Source organism: Salmo salar, chromosome 02, assembly GCF_965601325.2.
Source record: "Salmo salar chromosome 02, fSalSal1, whole genome shotgun sequence".
NCBI classification, from domain to species: domain Eukaryota; kingdom Metazoa; phylum Chordata; class Actinopteri; order Salmoniformes; family Salmonidae; genus Salmo; species Salmo salar.
Genome location: NC_138292.1, coordinates 69666934 through 69687500, shown reverse-complemented (window position 1 = coordinate 69687500; position 20567 = coordinate 69666934). Strand labels below are relative to the sequence as shown.

Sequence of the window (20567 nt, the reverse complement as noted above, 5' to 3'; positions counted from 1 at the left end):
AACATAAATACTGTATCTACATCCATGTAGAGGTAACTGTTGCAATAAAGGAAGCTTCAACATAAATACTGTATCTACATCCATGTAGAGGTAACTGTTGCAATAAAGGAAGCTTCAGCATAAATACTGTACCTACATCCATGTAGAGGTAACTGTTGCAATAAAGGAAGCTTCAACATAAATACTGTACCTACATCCATGTAGAGGTAACTGTTGCAATAAAGGAAGCTTCAACATAAATACTGTACCTACATCCATGTAGAGGTAACTGTTGCAATAAAGGAAGCTTCAACATAAATACTGTATCTACATCCATGTAGAGGTAACTGTTGCAATAAAGGAAGCTTCAACATAAATACTGTATCTACATCCATGTAGAGGTAACTGTTGAAATAAAGGAAGCTTCAACATAAATACTGTATCTACATCCATGTAGAGGTAACTGTTGAAATAAAGGAAGCTTCAACATAAATACTGTATCTACATCCATGTAGAGGTAACTACTGCAATAAAGGAAGCGCCAACATAAAGTGTTCGTTTGGATGAGAGGGAGGAAGGAAGAGGGAGGGGGAATGTGTGATTGGATGAGAGGGAGGAAGGAAGAGGGAGGGGGAATGTGTGATTGAATGAGAGGGAGGAAGGAAGAGAGGGGATGATTATTGGACAATAGTTAGAAACTGGCACAGATCTAGGATCAAATTCTAAAGGAGCAATGTAAAACTGGCCTTAGGTCAGTGTCTGGGGGTGCTGTATGCTACTGTTTGGACTAGAGGGGGTTGGTGACGATCACATGTCATAGAAGGTCAGTTGGAGTTTGAATTCACGTCAGTTAGTCATTCTTTCATTAGCCTTATCATTCACACGCCAGACAATGACAGGACCATCGTTTCCTCAAAACACGAGGGTATGTTCCTAGTGGAGCATCTGGAGGAGTATTTACACTACATGGCTTTGTGGACACCTGCTTGTCAAACATCTCATTCCAAAATCATGGGCATTAATATGGAGTTGGTCACCCCTTTCCTGTTATAGTAGCCTCCACTCTTCTGGGAAGGCTTTCCAATAGATGTTGGAACATGGCTGTGGGGACTTGCTTCCATTCAGCCACAAGAGCATTAGTGAGGTTGGGCACTGATGTTAGGTGATTAGGCCTGGCTCGCAGTCAGCGTTCCAATTCATCCCGAAGGTGTTCGATGGGGTTGAGGTCAGAGTTCTTCCACACCGATCTCAAAAAACGATTTATTTATGTACCTGGCTTTATGGACAGGGGCCTTGTCATGCTGAAACTTTTGCCACAAAGTTGGAAGCACAGAATTGTCTAGAATGTCATTGTAGCCTTCCCTGTAGCTCAGTTGGTAGAGCATGGTGTTTGCAACACCAGGGTTGTGGGTTCGATTCCCACGGGGGGCCAGCACAGAAAAAAAAAAAAAAAAAAAAAAAAAAAACCTATGAAATGTATGCATTCACTACTGTAAGTCGCTCTGGATAAGCGCGTCTGCTAAATGACTAAAAAAAAATGACTAAAAAAATGTATGCTGTAGTGTTAAGATTTCCCTGTACTGGAACTAAGGGGACAAGCCTGAACCATGAAAAACAGCCCCAGACCATTATTCCTCCTCCGCCAAACTTTACAGTTGGCACTATGCATTGAGGCAGGTAGCGTTCTCCTGGCATTCGCCAAACTCAGATTCGCCCGTCGGAATGCCAGATGGTGAAGTGTGATTCATTACTCCAGAGAGCACATTTCCACTGCTCCAGAGTCCAATGGTGGCAAGCTTTACACCACTCCAGCCGACGCTTGGCATTGCGCATGGTGCTCTTAGGTTTGTGTGCGGCTGCTCGCCCATGGAAACCCATTTCATGAAGCTCCAGATGAACAGTTCTTGTGCTGACGTTGCTTCCAGAGGCAGTTTGAAACTCGGTAGTGAGTGTTGCAACAGAGGATAGCACTCGGTGGTCCCGTTCTGTGAGCTTGTGTGGCATACCACTTCGCGGCTGCGCCGTTGTTGCTCCTAGACTTTTCCACTTCAGAATAACTGTCACATCCTGATCTGTTTTACCTGTCTTTGTGCTTGTCTCCACCCCCCTCCAGATGTCGCCCATCTTTCCCATTACCCCAAGTGTATTTATACCTGTGTTCTCTGTTTGTCTGTTGCCAGTTCATTTTGTTTGTCAAGCCTACCAGCGTTTCCCCCTTGCTCCTGTCTTGTTCTACTTCCTGTTTTCCAGTTCCCGGTTCTTGACCATTCTGCCTGCCCTGACCCTTACCCTGCCTGCCGTTCTGTACATTGTCACACCACCCTGGATTATTGACCTCTGCCTGTCCTAACCCTGAGACTGCCTGCCGTTCTGTACCTTATGGACTCTGATCTGGATTACTGACCTCTGCCTGCCCTGACCCTGAGACTGCCTGCCGTTCTGTACCTTATGGACTCTGATCTGGATTATTGACCTCTGCCTGCCCTGACCCTGAGATTGCCTGCCGTTCTGTACCTTATGGACTCTGATCTGGATTACTGACCTCTGCCTACTCTTGACCTGTCGTTTTGTCTGCCCCCTGTTCTAGTAATACACCTTTGTTACTTCAACACTGTCTGCATCTGGGTCTTCTCCCTGAAACGTGATAATAACAGCACTTACAGTTGACCGGGGCAGCTCTAGCTGTGCAGAACTTTGATGAACTGACTTGATTGAAAGGTGGCATCCTATGACCGTGCCACACTGAAAGTCACTGAGCTCTTCAGTAAGGCCATTCTACTGCCGATGTTTATCTATCAAGATTGCATGGCTGTGTGCTCGATTTTATACACCTGTCAGCAATGGGCATAGCTGAAATAGCAAAATCCACTCATTTAAAGGGGTGTCCACATACTTTTGTATATAGTGTATTTTAGTAAGTGTAACCTTACAGTTTGACCATCAACTGTTTGTGCTCCTGTTCCCACCTACTAAACTTGTCCTGTATCAGTAAATGGATATAGTCATTTCAGGAAGTTCTCCCACGTCTGCATTCAGAGGTCTCCAAGGAAAATCATATCCTCGTGAAATAATAGGTGACTCATCCTCATGATACAAATAGTCTTTGTTGAGTCTATTGACCCAACTGGTGTGTGTGTTTATGATCATCAGATGAAAGGGTTCAGTCTGTTATCTGTCACTACGCTTGGACCAGACCTGTTTAGCAGAGATACAGGATGGCCGAGTGGACCCACCAACCGGTCACACAGACACACACGGAAACACACACACACTTTAAACCTGAAGACATTCCGTAGTCATAGGAATGTACTTAATGTGGAATAAACACATGGTATGCATAGCCGCAGGAAGTAAGGATGCTGAGTGTGCTTCAGCACCCCCTGATGAATCACATTTGAAAAAGAATACATGTAAAAATAAAACATTTATGAATATTTATTTTTTACCACCAAATTAGTGCCGTAGACCTGTATGAGCAGAGAACAATACTGGTCAGCAGAGCAGGGAGAAAAATCCCCCCCCCCCCCCCCCCCAAAAAAAAAACCCTCTTCCTGATGGTGTCTGTTGTAATCAAATCTTTAATTTGTTAAGAACATGGTTGAATTGTTGTATGCATCTGATATTAAAAATAAGTTCTGTAATAACTATTAAACCTCTCTTTTTCTATATGAATAAAGCACCTGGATACGGTTGAAGGAAGACTAACATGTAATGAACAGTCTCTTTTCATAGTTTCTTGTGGAGGAGAAAAGCACCTGTGGAAAATCAACTACTTGTTACACCAAGGCCATACTCTAGTCATACTTTGTCCACTTGAGGGCAGCAAAACGTCTTATTTGGTCTCTGTCTGTCTCTTTCACTACCTCACTCGCCACACACGGCACTTTCAAAGCTTTTGCACCTGTTATTTCCAGAAAGGAATAAAAACATAAAATGTTCAAATTTGACACTTTACATCATCTCAACATTTCACAATAACAGAAGTCACATTGGACGCTTTAGAAAAAAGGAGCAAGAACAGAAGAACAACTGAAAAATGTAATATTTTTGTTTTAACCCCGCTTCTGACAAGTACAGATAGCAGCGTTGATGACATATGTGGTTTCAGTTGAAACTAAGTGAAGTCACAAAAATCCCTTTTCAGTCAGCAATCTCTTTTCTGTTCACTCGTTTACTTTTCAGAGAAAGCAGGCAGACGTTTTTCTCGTCATTAATGGGGCTGAATCATTCAGTGGTGACCAATTGAGAGACAAGAAACTGATTCGTCATTAAGCACATGTCCTTCAGTTCAGAGTGAAATGTAACTCAACCATAGAGCATTGAGAAGCCGGTGTTTCTGAGACTACAAGAAGGTTCACTACACAAGGTAAGGCTCTCTGACTGGTGCTCTCTTTGAATATTCATATATAGGATCTTAATTTGATCAATCTTTTGTGTAGTGTATTCAAGGTTCAATAAGGCTTTTAACGCTTGTAATTTCCAATTTAAAATGTCAGACTTGATTTGCCCTATCGAAAAATGTATCAGCCCCAACAACAAATATCCATCATCTATATAACTATAATCCACATAATAATTCACATTTCCAGTTGCTGCAAGATAATTTTCCTGCTGTAGCAAACTGGCTCAAATGAAGCTCCAACATCTGTGATGTATTCAGGTGGTTATGGATTACATTTGTTGTTCAATCAAGAAAAGCTACTCTGCCTGTGTGTTTGCCCATGTGTGGGTTTGAGTGTGATCATTTGGAATTACACAGTTGAGGTCATGATCACGGTAGTGATGAGATGATGATGATGACTATTATCACTGAAGAGACATACAGAGAGCGAAGCTGTTACAATATTGCATACACCTCTCCCATCCTTTGGGGCTGATGAAATGTGTCTAGGCTATGCGCTAGGAAAGGATTCAGAGAAGACCAGGCTTTTGTTCACTTTTTTAAGCTTGTGCATATATTTTTGTAGGTTTTTTGTTCTGTGTTAGTGCTGGGCTGCACCAAAACCCTGCAAACCCTTTAGATCTCTAGAAGAAGGTTGAAGACCACTGTCCTCATTGTGGAAGAGGCTAGGGGCTGATTAGGGAGTATTTATGTAGGGGGCTAGGATCTGATTAGGGCTTCATTATGGAGGGGGCTAGGAGCTGATTAGGGCTTAATTATGGAGGGTGCTAGGAGCTGATTAGGGCTTCATTATGGAGGGGGCTAGGAGCTGATTAGGGCTTCATTATGGAGGGTGCTAGGAGCTGATTAGGGCTTCATTATGGAGGGGGCTAGGAGCTGATTAGGGCTTCATTATGGAGGGGGCTAGGAGCTGATTAAGGGCTTCATTATGGAGGGTGCTAGGAGCTGATTAGGGCTTCATTATGGAGGGGGCTAGGAGCTGATTAGGGCTTCATTATGGATGGGGCTAGGAGCTGATCAGGGCTTCATTATGGAGGGGGCTAGGAGCTGATTAGGGCTTCATTATGGAGGGGGCTAGGAGCTGATTAGGGCTTCATTACGGAGGGGGCTAGGAGCTGATAAAGGGCTTCATTATGGAGGGGGCTAAGAGCTGATTAGGGCTTCATTATGGAGGGGGCTAAGAGCTGATTAGGGCTTCATTATGGAGGGGGCTAGGAGCTGATTAGGGCTTCATTATGGAGGGGGCTAGGAGCTGATTAGGGCTTCATTATGGAGGGTGCTAGGAGCTGATTAGGGCTTCATTATGGAGGGGGATAGGAGCTGATTAGGGCTTCATTATGGAGGGGGATAGGAGCTGATTAGGGCTTCATTATGTAGGGGGCTAGGAGCTGATTAGGGCTTCATTATGGAGGGTGCTAGGAGCTGATTAGGGCTTCATTATGGAGGGGGCTAGGAGCTGATTAGGGCTTCATTATGTAGGGGGCTAGGAGCTGATTAGGGCTTCATTATGGATGGGGCTAGGAGCTGATCAGGGCTTCATTATGGATGGGGCTAAGAGCTGATCAGGGCTTCATTATGGAGGGGGCTAAGAGCTGATTAGGGCTTCATTATGGAGGGGGCTAGGAGCTGATTAGGGCTTCATTACGGAGGGGGCTAGGAGCTGATTAGGGCTTCATTACGGAGGGGGCTAGGAGCTGATTAGGGCTTCATTATGGAGGGGGCTAGGAGCTGATTAGGGCTTCATTATGGATGGGGCTAGGAGCTGATCAGGGCTTCATTATGTAGGGGGCTAGGAGCTGATTTGGGCTTCATTATGGAGGGGGCTAGGAGCTGATTAGGGCTTCATTATGGATGGGGCTAGGAGCTGATTAGGGCTTCATTACGGAGGGGGCTAGGCTTTGATTAGGGTCTGGGTTTAGTAGGACAGGATGTTCAAATAGAACTGGAGCAAAACCCTGCACACCTTGTGGGCTTCCAGTAGGGCTGAACTGGAGACCACTGTCCTCATTGTGGCACCCTATTCCTTATATTGTGTACTACTTTTAACCAGGGCCTCTATGGCATATAGTGCACTATATAGGGAACAGGGTGCCTGTTAGAATGTAACCTAGGGGTTGATTTGGCCCAGTGTTTAAGTAGGACAGGATGTACACACCCAGCCACAGGTACAGAGGAAGTCAAAGACAAGAGGGGGAGGTGAGGGGGGAGTCAGGGAGTGAGCGTTGGTGGAAAGGAAGTCAGAGAGAAGATAGGGAGGGTGAGGGGGAGGAGGGGGGAGTCAGGGAGTGAGCGTTGGTGGAAAGGAAGTCAGAGAGAAGATAGGGAGGGTGAGAGGGAGGAGGGGAGAGGTGTAAATCATAAGAAGAAGAATGGAGGGGGTGTTAGTATGAGGTTTGGTTTGGGAGAGGATGAGAAGAGAGGTAGAGAAGAGAGGAGGAGGGACGGGGGTGTTAGTATCAGGTTTGGTTTGGGAGAGGATGAGAAGAGAGGATGAGAAGAGAGGATGAGAAGAGAGGTAGAGAAGAGAGGAGGAGGGACGGGGGTGTTAGTATGAGGTTTGGGAGAGGATGAGAAGAGAGGATGAGAAGAGAGGAGGAGGGACGGGGGTGTTAGTATGAGGTTTGGGAGAGGATGAGAAGAGAGGTAGAGAAGAGAGGAGGAGGGACGGGGGTGTTAGTATCAGGTTTAGGTTTGGGACATGATGAGAAGAGAGATAGAGAAGAGAGGAGGAGGGACGGGGGTGTTAGTATCAGGTTTAGGTTTGGGACATGATGAGAAGAGAGGGAGAGAAGAGAGGAGGAGGGACGGGGGTGTTAGTATGAGGTTTGGGAGAGGATGAGAAGAGAGGTAGAGAAGAGAGGAGGAGGGACGGGGGTGTTAGTATCAGGTTTAGGTTTGGGACATGATGAGAAGAGAGGTAGAGAAGAGAGGAGGAGGGACGGGGGTGTTAGTATCAGGTTTAGGTTTGGGACATGATGAGAAGAGAGGTAGAGAAGAGAGGAGGAGGGACGGGGGTGTTAGTATCAGGTTTAGGTTTGGGACATGATGAGAAGAGAGGGAGAGAAGAGAGGAGGAGGGACGGGGGTGTTAGTATCAGGTTTAGGTTTGGGACATGATGAGAAGAGAGATAGAGAAGAGAGGAGGAGGGACGGGGGTGTTAGTGGTTTGCGGTTTGTTTGTTATTGGAAACAGCTTGTAAACATTCTGGGAAACGAGGACGTTGTGGTTTTCTTACCTGCAGCCCCTGTGTGTGTGTGTGTGTGTGTGTGTGTGTGTGTGTGTGTGTGTGTGTGTGTGTGTGTGTGTGTGTGTGTGTGTGTGTGTGTGTGTGTGTGTGTGTGTGTGTGTGTGTGTGTGTGTGTGTGTGAGTACTGTGTGTGTTCATGCTGTCGTGTCTTTGGGGGTAGCATTAAACTGAAGATATGTTTATCAATTAGCTCCCTGTAATTATTATCACGCGATTAAACTGATTAATCGTTTAATTGTAATTAACTAGGAGGTTGGGGCACCAAGGAGAATATTCAGATTACAAAGCTATAATTTTCCTAATATAACTTTCCTGTACTATAATATTATATTCTATTATAGTATAGGTCGATTATCTTCTTAAGTTTAAATGGTGTATTTACCTCTAGTCCAGTCTCATTCCAAAACGTCGTAAATTGTTGTATCTGCACGAACCCAGTCTTTACTAAAATCATCCATACATCAATTGTCTTAAAATCATTTATTTACTACACTAAGTAATTAACAGAAAAACATACAAACAGTAATTATTGTCACAAAGGATTGGTATCGGAATGTGCCCTTGTGGGCTAAGCAGTCAGGTCGGCCTGTTGAACAATGGGTCATAAAAGGTCGGCTGAGAAGTTACACAGGGTGATTTAATATTAACAATTGACAATTGAAGGCTCACTCATTCGGGAACAATTGCAATCAATATATATTTACGCTCAGTGTGTCGTTCTGATTCTTGTTGGAGAGTAGTTCTGTTGGGGAGTTTTGTCCGCGTTCTCTCTCTCACTCTCGGTTAGAATGGATCTTTCAGAGCGACCTTCATTAATGTCGTCATCGAATGGTTGCTTCGTTGGTCTTCGCGTTCAATGATATAATTTACTTAGCTGCAGACTAATAATTAATATCAAAGACTTGTTCTTATTCTGTCGGTATCAATAGTCTAAAAGTTAACCACGTGGTATGGTTCACTTTCAGTAGAGGAATTGGAAGGTAAAACCTATTAGCCATGAGTGTAGGGCTGGTCTTGAGAAATGTAAAACAGGGAGTGTTTTATAGTGCCCATCGAACAGGCTGGTCAAATGACGCCTGGTCCTGTATATGTCCCTGGGGCGTGCCTATGACTGAGTTAGATTTGGTTACAGAAATACAATTCTATCACATTACATCAGTACATAGCATCTCAGTGTCTTACAAAAGCTTTATCCTTATCAATACATTCCATACACCCATATGAGGCAAGTCTTAAACTGAGTCTATTATATAAACAGTTTTATGGTAATATGGCTATATTGTCTCTTCTGAGTATCACAAAATGGTACCAGCGGATCAGTTCGTAGCTGGATTCTTCAATTCTATGAGTTGGAAGAATTTCCTTTGTCTCTCTATGGGCCATGTGGCCAGAGACTTTCCTGGAATTTTAGAGTTTTTTCTACCCTTTACACACAGGGTGGATTGTGTGCAAAAGGGAGAGGCCAACGTCATGACAATGCATGCAGAATGCGCTTGTGTGTGCGTGCACGCACTGTGTGTGTGTGTGTGTGTGTGTGTGTGTGTGTGTGTGTGTGTGTGTGTGTGTGTGTGTGTGTGTGTGTGTGTGTGTGCGTGTGTGTGTGCATGTATAATGTGTGTGTGTTAGCTTGCGTGAAGACTACACTTGTGTTCGAGCTTGCGTGGCCATGCATGTGTGTGTATGTTCTCTGCTTTCAGATTAAGACAGGAAAGCCCTGATCTGCGACCAGACTATCAGGTTATGACAGGAAAGCCCTGATCTGGGACCAGGTTATCAGGTTAAGACAGGAAAAGCCCTGATCTGGGACCAGGCTATCAGGTTAAGGCAGGAAAGCCCTGATCTGGGACCAGGCTACCAGGTCAGGGCTGGAAAGCCCTGAATTGGGACACACAGGACTGTTGGTACATTTGACATCGAACATGACATCACAAGGCTTCACAGCTAACAATGTACAGAAACCAGTGGTGGCTGGTGGCTCTTTTAATCGGAGGACAGACTCATAGTAATGGCTGGAACGGAATTAATGGAAGGGTATCAAACACATCTAACACACTGATTACATGTGTTTGATACCATTCTATTAACTCCATTCAATGCATTATTATGAGCCTTCTTCTTCTTCTTCTTCACCCTCTCAACACATCTTGTACCTGTTAGGTGGTTGTTTTTATAAAAAAGGAGTGGAAACTTCACACCTCAGGCTGAACATAACATCAGTCTCTCTAACCACAGTGACCTTTTACTAAAAACCCCCACATGAGAGAATGGTAGCAAACAGCACACTGCCCATGCATAGCTATGGGAACTATATGTATCTTCTAAGATATAGGTCTATATGTAAACATGCTGCTCATCCGAGGATGTGGTCAGTAAGGACCTACATAAAGTATCTCGGAGTATGGGTACTGATCTAGGATCAGTTCCCCTTGCCCATGTAATCTTATACATTATGATCTAAAAGGCAAAACGGATCCTAGATCAGCACTTCTACTCTGAGATGCTTTATTGATCTGGGATCAGGTCCCCTTGTCCATGTCATCTTATACATTATGATCTAAAAGGCAAAACTGATCCTAGATCAGTACTTCTACTCTGAGATGCTTTATGAATACAGGCCCTGACAATAATGTAACCTGAGTGTGTTAGAACGTGTCACAGAGAGACGCTGGTCGTGGATAGGGTGGTCATTTTGATTATGATTGACACACTGAGAGAGAGAGAGAGAGAGAGAGAGAGAGAGAGAGAGAGAGAGAGAGAGAGAGAGAGAGAGAGAGAGAGAGAGAGAGATTTACTTATGTGTCAGCCCCACTAGAGTTGGAGTAACATCATAGTTAGTAACATCATCAGTACAGCTATCATCCTTCATCCAACCCTTTCCATGTGTTTTATCTAGTTCCATCACAGCTCATCCATTGACACAAGCTGTCCAGCTTGGGCCGTTCAATATCTAAAGGTAAGAGACAAAATATCTGCAATATTAAAAAATGTAAATGTTTGAAATGCACCTAAAATGCTATGCAAATGTAAATAACCTACTAAATGGGTTTACAGTGTTTAAGTTTGTGCTTGGCTTGTTTCTGGCATACCAGTGTGTAAGAAAGGTTGATTTAAACAAATGCAACTTTGCTAATAAGATGTTTTATGCAAATAACCGTCATGTCTACTGATATGCGTAACAGTAAAACAGATGCTACTTTGTACTCACTAGATGTTAATTATATCTGACATGTATGTCTCCTTATGTGACCTAATAAGTTTCTATTCTGTAAATAAGGATGTATGTATCCCTCTCCCACTTGCACACCTGTTCAGTTTCTGTGGCTTTCACTGTGTGTGTGTGTGTGTGTGTGTGTGTGTGTGTGTGTGTGTGTGTGTGTGTGTGTGTGTGTGTGTGTGGCTACGGTGAAACTGATAACACTTGATCTACTTTCATGGAAAAAACACACCACGCAGACAGACATAGAAAATTGTACTTTTTCTTCTCTCTTGTACATTTGGAACACTGACTAAACCACCTGTCACCTGTTGCTAAGGTCATGTCTCCTACTGTGTTCTAGAATGAGAAAAAGGACCAGGAAGTCATAATGGAGGTTCTATGGTGTCTCTATATCATCCTGCTCCTCCCCCTACTAACCTGCTCCAGCCAACCACAGCCCTGTAAGTCATCAATACCCTTCACAATGCATTACAAGCACATTTATAATGACTATGAGGTTAAAGTGCAGACTGTCAGCTTTAATTTGAGTGTATTTTCATCCATATCGGGGGAACCTTTTTAGAAACTACAGCACTTTTTGTGCATAGTCTACCCATTTTAGGGGACCAAAAGTACTTTAACATGTGTTAAAGTAGTAAAAAGTGTTGTATTTGGTCCCATATTCATAGCACGCAATGATTACATCAAGCTTCTGACTCTGCAAACGTGTTATTATTATGTGCCTAATAGAAATGAATGGTAAATAATGTATTGTTTCATTTTGGAGTCACTTTTATTGTAAATAAGAATAGAACATGTTTCTAAACACTTCTACATGAATATGGATGCTACCATGATTATGGATAATCCTGAATGAATCCTGAATAATGATGAGTGAGAAACATCACCCCCCCCCCCCCCCCCCCCAGTAAAAAATGCTAACTTCCCCTGGAGGAGCGTTGAGCTAAACTGGGTGAGCTCAACTGTGAATGGTCCTGGAAAAAAGAAAAAAAAATATCAAGGGAAGCCAGCTTGGATTTGGCATCTCTCCTATCAAAACGCTTTGAGAGTATACATCATTAACAGAAACAACTGAATTGTTGTGTGTTTTGTTGTGTTGTTGTCCTCCAGTGCCCCTTTCCTAAATTAGCCATTGATGGAGATAGAGATTTGGACTTGTGGATTTACTTAATTCTCCGTATTGGCCAAAAGCAATTCCGATCCAACCATTAATTCATACATTGTTGTGCCCCTGGCCTGAGAGGATGGAAGCTCAAGCAAACGTTTTAGCCAGGTAGCCTAGGACAAAAAAAATAAGCTCGTACTGTATGACAGAATGTTTCGTCAACATGAAAGAGAGGAGGATGTCATTGATGTTTCTCTACAAGTAGAGTGAGTCAACATGTTTTTCTACTTGCACAGACGTGCACGCATGCACACATAAATCAGAACCATGGACAGCCACATCATATTTAGCTTATGTTGATTTGACACATTTTTTTGGGGGGTATATTTTAGTTGTTACTGTATTAGACTAAGCAGAGGTGATTTGATGATGTTGAAACGTTGAAGTTGAAATGGTTCTGGAATAGTGGAGGCAGCTCCTGTTTTCTTTGGGACTTGCAGTAACTCAAATCAAATCAAATTGTATTGGTCATGTACAGATGGCTAGCAGATGTTATTGCGAGTGCAGCAAAATGCTTGTGCTTCTAGTTCTGACAGTGCAGCAAACTATTAATATCTAACAATTCCACAACAACTACCTAATACACACAAATCTAAGTAAAGGAATGGAATAAGAATATACAGTGCCTTGCGAAAGTATTCGGCCCCCTTGAACTTTTCGACCTTTTGCCACATTTCAGGCTTCAAACATAAAGATATAAAACTGTAATCTTTTGTGAAGAATCAACAACAAGTGGGACACAATTATGAAGTGGAATGAAATTTATTGGATATTTCAAACTTTTTTAACAAATAAAAAACTGAAAAATTGGCCGTGCAAAATTATTCAGCCCCTTTACTTTCAGTGCAGCAAACTCTCTCCAGAAGTTCAGTGAGGATCTCTGAATGATCCAATGTTGACCTAAATGACTAATGATGATAAATAGAATCCACCTGTGTGTAATCAAGTCTCCGTATAAATGCACCTGCTCTGTGTTAGTCTCAGAGGTCCGTTTAAAGCGCAGAGAGCATCATGAAGAACAAGGAACACACCAGGCAGGTCCGAGATACTGTTGTGGAGAAGTTTAAAGCCGGATTTGGATACCAAAATATTTCCCAAGCTTTAAACATCCCAAGGAGCACTGTGCAAGCGATAATATTGAAATGGAAGGAGTATCAGACCACTGCAAATCTACGAAGACCCGGCCGTCCCTCTAAACTTTCAGCTCATACAAGGGGAAGACTGATCAGAGATGCAGCCAAGAGGCCCATGATCACTCTGGATGAACTGCAGAGATCTACAGCTGAGGTGGGAGACTCTGTCCATAGGACAACAATCAGTCGTATACTGCACAAATCTGGCCTTTATGTAAGTGTGGCAAGAAGAAAGCCATTTCTTAAAGATATCCATAAAAAGTGCTGTGTAAAGTTTGCCACTAGCCACCTGGGAGACACACCAAACATGTGGAAGAAGGTGCTCTGGTCAGATGAAACCAAAATCGAACTTTTTGGCAACAATGCAAAACGTTATGTTTCGCGTAAAAGCAACACAGCTCATCACCCTGAACACACCATCCCCACTGTCAAACATGGTGGTGGCAGCATCATGGTTTGGGCATGCTTTTCTTCAGCAGGGGCAGGGAAGATGGTTAAAATTGATGGGAAGATGGATGGAGCCAAATACAGGACCATTCTGGAAGAAAACCTGATGGAGTCTGCAAAAGACCTGAGACTGGGACGGAGATTTGTCTTCCAACAAGACAATGATCCAAAACATAAAGCAAAATCTACAATGGAATGGTTCACAAATAAACATATCCAGGTGTTAGAATGGCCAAGTCAAAGTCCAGACCTGAATCCAATCGAGAATCTGTGGAAAGAACTGAAAACTGCTGTTCACAAACGCTCTCCATCCAACCTCACTGAGCTCGAGCTGTTTTGCAAGGAGGAATGGGCAAAAATTTCAGTCTCTCGATGTGCAAAACTGATAGAGACATACCCCAAGCGACTTACAGCTGTAATCGCAGCAAAAGGTGGCGCTACAAAGTATTAACTTAAGGGGGCTGAATAATTTTGCACGCCCAATTTTTCAGTTTTTTATTTGTTAAAAAAGTTTGAAATATCCAATAATTTTCGTTCCACTTCATGATTGTGTCCCACTTGTTGTTGATTCTTCACAAAAAAATACAGTTTTATATCTTTATGTTTGAAGCCTGAAATGTGGCAAAAGGTCGAAAAGTTCAAGGGGGCCGAATACTTTCGCAAGGCACTGTATAAATATATGGATAAGCAATGACAGAGCTGCATTGGCAAGATGCAATAGATAGTATAGAATACAGTATATACATATGAGATGAGTAATGCAAGACATGAAACATTATTAAAGTGACATTATTAAAGTGACTAGTATTCCAATTATTAAAGTGGCCAATGATTTCAAGTCTGTATGTAGGCAGCAGCCTCTCTGTGCTAGTGATGGCTGTCTAACAGTCTGATGGCCTTGAGATAGAAGCTGTTTTTCAGAAGGCCAGCATCCCGGAGTCGCCTCTTCACTGTTAACATTGAGACTGGTGTTTTGCGGGTACTATTTAATGAAGCTGCCAGTTGAGGACTTGTGAGGCATCTGTTTCTCAAACTAGACACTCTAATGTACTTGTCCTCTTGCTCAGTTGTGCACTGGGGCCTCCCACTCCTCTTTCTATTCTGGTTAGAGCCAGTTTGCGCTGTTCTGTGAAGGGAGTAGTACACAGCGTTGTACGAGATCTTCAGTTTCTTGGCAATTTCTCGCATGGAATAGCCTTCATTTCTCAGAACAAGAATAGACTGACGAGTCTCAGAAGAAAGTTATTTGTTTCTGGACATTTTGAGCCTATAATTGAACTCACAAATGCTGATGCTCCAGATACTCAACTAGTCTAAAGAAGGCCAGTTTTATTGCTTCTTTAATCAGAACAACGGTTTTCAGCTGTGCTATGTTGATCAATTAGCCTTTTAAAAATGATAAACTTGGATTAGATAACACAACGTGCCATTGGAACACAGGTGGTTGCTGATAATGGGCCTCTGTACGCCTATGTAGATATTCCATAAAAAATCTGCCGTTTCCAGCAACAATAGTCATATACAACATTAACAATGTCTACACTGTGTTTCTGATCAATTTGATGTTATTTTAATGGACAAAAAAATGCTTTTCTTTCAAAAACAAGGACATTTCTAAGTGACCCCAAACTTTTGAACGGCAGTGTATAATTAAACATAGAGCCTGATATAGAGCTTTGTAAAACATGACACAGATCCTTAATAAACATGACATAGAGCCTTATAGAACATGATATAGAGTCTTGTAAAACACAACACAAAGTCTTGTAAAACATGACATAGATTCTTGTAAAACATGATAAAGAGCCTTATAAAACATGATATAGAGCCTTATAAAACATTACATATAGCCTTATAAAACATGACATAGAGTCTTGTAAAACATGACATAGATTCTTGTAAAACATGTTATAGAGCCTTATAAAACATGATATAGAGCCTTATAAAACATGATATAGAGCCTTATAAAACATGATATAGAGCCTTATAAAACATGATATAGAGCCTTGTAAAACATGACATAGAGCCTTATAAAACATGATATAGAGCCTTATAAAACATGATATAGAGCTTTATAAAACATTATATTGACCCTTATAAAACATGATGTAGAGCCTTATAAAATATGATATAGAGCCTTATAAAACGTGATATAGAGCCTTATAAAACATGATATAGAGCCTTATAAAACATGACGTAGAGCCTTATAAAACATGATATAGAGCCTTATAAAACATTATATTGACCCTTATAAAACATGATATAGAGCCTTATAAAACATGATATAGAGCCTTGTAAAACATGACATAGAGCCTTATAAAACATTATGTTGACCCTTATGAAATATGATATAGAGCCTTATAAAAACATGATATAGAGCCTTAAAAAACATTTTATTGACCCTTATAAAATATGATATAGAGCCTTATAAAACATTATATTGACCCTTATATTAAAATTATTACAAATAATTTTTCTCTCTCTCTGTTTCTCTCCCTCTCTCTCCTCTCTCACTCTCCCTGTCTCTGTTTCTCATAGGTCTGCAGTGTGTCAATGACTTCATCAGTAACATCACATGTGTGTTGAACAACACATGCGTGCCCCCAGACATGCCATGCACTCTGCATGGTGAATACCCCGGGTTAAAAAGGTAAAGAAGACTAAGAATGAACCTTAATTGGAACCCTATTCCATAGTCCTGGTCAAAAGTAGTGCACTATATATGTAATAGGGTGCCATTTGGGATGCTAACTGAAACAATGGTTCACTGTTGTAACTACAGGCAATGTGAGATGAAGTCATTGGGAGGTTCCAACACAACTTTGAGAGGCGGCAGTCTGGTCTTTGAGGGCAATCCAGTGAGTTTTATAAAACTACATCAAGTTAAAACCAATGCTTGCTTATATATGTGCAGTATTATAGATCAAAACTATCATTTAAAAACAGATTATATAAGTAATAACATGAATGTAACACATTCATCTGGATGAATAAATTAACCAGGAATTTGTAATTTTTAAAATATTTTTTTATAACATTTTTTCCTAATAATAATAATAAAACAATGACAACATATATATAGACCAATAGACAAACAACCCTGGATAACTGAACTTCTGTAAATTATCTTTCAGTTCTTTTGGGACGATGATGAAATACCCATTGGTGTACAGTGTGGACAAGCAGAAGATTATGTGATACAGATTAACTACCTGTATCAACCATTTAACCACAGTAAGTGTACAGTAATTTGAGTGATATTATGTACGATGTGTCAGCTATTACTAACTGTCACGTTCGTCGTAGGAAGGAGACCAAAGCGCAGCGTGGGTATCGTTCCACATCTTTTATTTTAATGTGAAACTTTGCACAACAAACAATAAACTACAAACAAAACACAAACCGTAACGAAAGAGGTGCAACATGCACTAACTCAAAATAATCTCCCACAAACACAGGTGGGAGAAACAACTACTTAAATATGATCCCCAATTAGAGACAACGATGACCAGCTGCCTCTAATTGGGGATCATACAAAAACCCCAACATAGAAAAAAGAAACTACAACCAAACAACATAGAACTAAATAAATTAGATAAACCCCCCCAGTCACGCCCTGACCTACTCTATCATAGAAAATAAGAGCTCTCTATGGTCAGGATGTGACACTAACCTACTAGTACTACATTAGCTGTAGACCAACTACAACGATACGATACTATTACTTTATGAGGTTTTGTGAGGTCATCATACAAAATACACTAAATCAATACACAATGATACAACATAACACAATACAAATATGCTGGAAAGCTTATTAATTTACAGTGCATTCAGAAAGTATTCAGACCCTTTCACCTTATCCACATTTTGTTATGTTACAGCCTTATTCTAAAATGTATGAAATCATTTTTCTCCCTCATAATCTACACACAATACCCCATAATGACAAAGCAAAAACAGGTTTTTATACATTTTTACAAATGTATAAGTATTCAGACCCTTTAACTCAGTACTTTGTTAAGGCACATTTGGTAGCGATTACAGCCTCGAGTCTTCTTGGGTATGACGCTACAAACTTGGCACAGATGTATTTGGGGAATTTCTCCCATTCTTCTCTGCATATCCTCTCAAGTTCTGTCAGATTGGATGGGGAGCATTGCTGCACAGCTATTTTCAGGTCTCTCCAGAGATGTTCGATCGAGTTCAAGTCTGGGCTCTAGCTGAGCCACTCAAGGGCATTCAAAGCTTCGGGTCATGCTGGAAGGTGAACCTTAGCCCCAATCAGAAGTACTGAGCGCTCTGGAGCAGGTTTTCATCAAGGATCTCTCTGTACTTGGCTCCGTTCATCTTTCCCTCAATCTTGACTAGTCTCCCAGTCCCTGCCGCTGAAAAACATCCCCACAGCATGATGCTGCCACCACCATGCTTCACCATAGGAATGGTGCCAGGTTTACTCCAGACGTGATGCTTGGCATTCAGGCTGAAGAGTTCAATCTTGGTTTCATCAGACCAGAGAATCTTGTTTCTCATGGTGTGAGTCTTTTAGGTGCCTTTTGGTAAACACCAAGCGGGCTGTCGTGCCTTTTACTGAGGAGTGGCTTATGTCTGGTTACTCTACCATAAAGGCCTGATTTGTTGAGTGCTGCATAGATGATTGTCCTTCTGGAAGGTTTTCCCATCTCCATAGAGGAACTCTGGAGCTCTGTCAGAGTGACCATCGGGTTCTTGGTCACCTCCCCCGATAGCTCAGTTTGGCCGGGCGGCCAGCTCTAGGAAGCGTCTTGGTGGTTCCAAACTTCTTCCATTTAAGAATGATGGAGGCCACTGTGTTCTTGGGGACCATCAATGCTGCAGACATGGTTTGGTAACCTTCCCCAGATCTGTGCCTCGACACAATCCTGTCTCGGAGCTCTACGGACAATTCCTTCGACCTAATGGCTTGGTTTTTGCTCTGACATGCACTGTCAACTGCGGGACCTTATATAGACAGGTGTGCGCCTTTCCAAATCATGTCCAATCAATTGAATTTACCACAGGTGGACTCCAATGAAGTTTTAGAAACATCTCAAGGATGATGAATGGAAACAGGATGCACCTGAGCTCAATTTCGATTCTCATAGCAAAGGGTCTGAATACTTATGTAAATAAGGTATTTCTGTTTTTTACATTTAATACATTTGCAAACATTTCGAAATAACTGTTTTCGCTTTGTCATTATGGGGTGTTGTGTGTAGATTGATGGGGAAACAGTTTTTTAAATTAATTTTAGAATAAGGCTGTATCGTAACAAAAAGGGAAGGGGTCTGAATACTTTCTGAACACCCTGTATAGAACTTAACACTAATTCATACCTGATACTAACATTTCTAATTCAACTTAGTACTAGTAGTTCTGTTACAGTGATATTAGTAATATATTAGTGCCACTATGACTACATTGTTTTGTGTTTGGCAGTTAAAATGCATCCCCCTGGCAAGCCGACCGTCACCAATGCCTCAATCGCCTGGACACCAGGAGGTCCCATTTCAGAAATGATATCCAACTATGACTTCCAACTGCAGTGGAAACAGGAACTACATCACTGGGAGGTGAGAGAGAGAGAGAGGGGGAGGAAGAGAGACAGAGACAGAGGACAGATAATAACAAGGGAAAGGGGAGAGAAGTGAAAGAGAGAATACAGTGAAAGAGTGCACATCTCTTTGTACACTATCTAAAAGTACACCTACTGTATGTTGTGGTACTGCAGGATGCTGTGGAGGTGAACATATCAAACAAACAGATGTATTTTGACCTGGACCCTGAGAGGCTGGAGAGAGGAAAGAGGTACCAGGTCAGAGTCAGGGTTCGAGCCGACCCAGACGATTACCCAGATTGTCAGTGGAGCGACTGGAGCCCCAGTGCATCATGGGTCTCCACTCTGGGCCAGATGAAGCCAACAGGTAAATACAGCATCAGTGATGTCATTGGTTATTAGTACATGTGGGTCTACGTGTAAATATACTTGGGCTGTGTCCCAAATGGCCCTATAGTTCCCTACAGAGTGCAGAGCCCTACAGGGAATATGTTGCCATTTGGAATGCAAGAATAGTAGTGCGTTTCCATATGAATCTAGAAAAACAGCTTCTTCTTCTTCATCCTTCCTTCCTTCCCTATTTCTTTCTTTCATTCTTAGAATGGCAGACACATGCTCAAAATAAACTTACAGACAGAAATGTAAATGAAGGCTTTTCTATTCCAATCTTTTAGTCAAATAGTGGTTGTTATGTACGTTGTAAATATGTTCTAAGTATGTTCTATGTTGTTCCTCTGGTCCTGTTCTCAGGTAGTCCTGATGTTCTAGACCAGGACTTTGTGGTGGTCACCGTGGTGGGAGCTGTTGTTGTACTGGTCCTGCTGGTCTCCATGTTGCTCTGCAAAGGAAAGTGAGTTGAGTACTGTGTGTGTGTGTGTGTGTGTGTGTGTGTGTGTGTGTGTGTGTGTGTGTGTGTGTGTGTGTGTGTGTGTGTGTGTGGGGGTGGGGTGGGGTCCATTGTAAATGTGATGTATTTTAACACCAACGGACTGCAAAGTATACATCATGTTTTAGATGTAATGTTTTGTAGTTGGTTAAGTGCAACTTCCTTTCATTTTCGTTCAGTGCTGACAGGGTCAAGAAGATTCTGAATCCTCCTATACCAGATCCCTCCAGGTACTTTGAGGGCCTCAAACTCCATCACGATGGAAACTTCAAGGCAAGTTCTACTTTTGACTGAAGTCATGTGGCCAAAGGGACCCTATTCCCTGTATTGTGCACTAACTTGTTATGGCGGTAGTTAGGTTATAATGGCGGTAGTTAGGTTATAATGGCTGTAGTTAGGTTATAATGGTGGTAGTTAGGTTGTAATGGTGGTAGTTAGGTTATAATGGTGGTAGTTAGGTTATAATGGCTGCAGTTAGGTTATAATGGCTGTAGTTAGGTTATAATGGCGGTAGTT

At 42.0% G+C, this 20567-nt stretch overlaps 1 protein-coding gene across 2 annotated transcripts; it reads left to right on the top strand.

The window, feature by feature from the left end:
* The first annotated feature begins 4173 nt into the window (after nt 1–4173).
* LOC106564380 (interleukin-2 receptor subunit beta) lies at nt 4174–20505 on the top strand. 2 transcript variants are annotated; one of them, XM_045708532.2, is made up of 10 exons: nt 4174–4345; nt 10522–10581; nt 11186–11285; nt 16129–16240; nt 16373–16448; nt 16725–16824; nt 19048–19181; nt 19340–19532; nt 19916–20015; nt 20231–20505. In XM_045708532.2, exons 3-10 carry the CDS (start codon nt 11213–11215, stop codon nt 20343–20345), a joined length of 903 nt encoding a protein of 300 aa, XP_045564488.2. In that variant the 5' UTR covers nt 4174–4345; nt 10522–10581; nt 11186–11212; the 3' UTR covers nt 20346–20505. The 2 variants fall into 2 exon arrangements, with proteins under 2 accessions (XP_045564488.2, XP_045564486.2); XM_045708530.2 differs by lacking the exon at nt 4174–4345 and having other exon boundaries at nt 10368–10581; nt 20231–20478.
* Nucleotides 20506–20567: the final 62 nt, after the last annotated feature.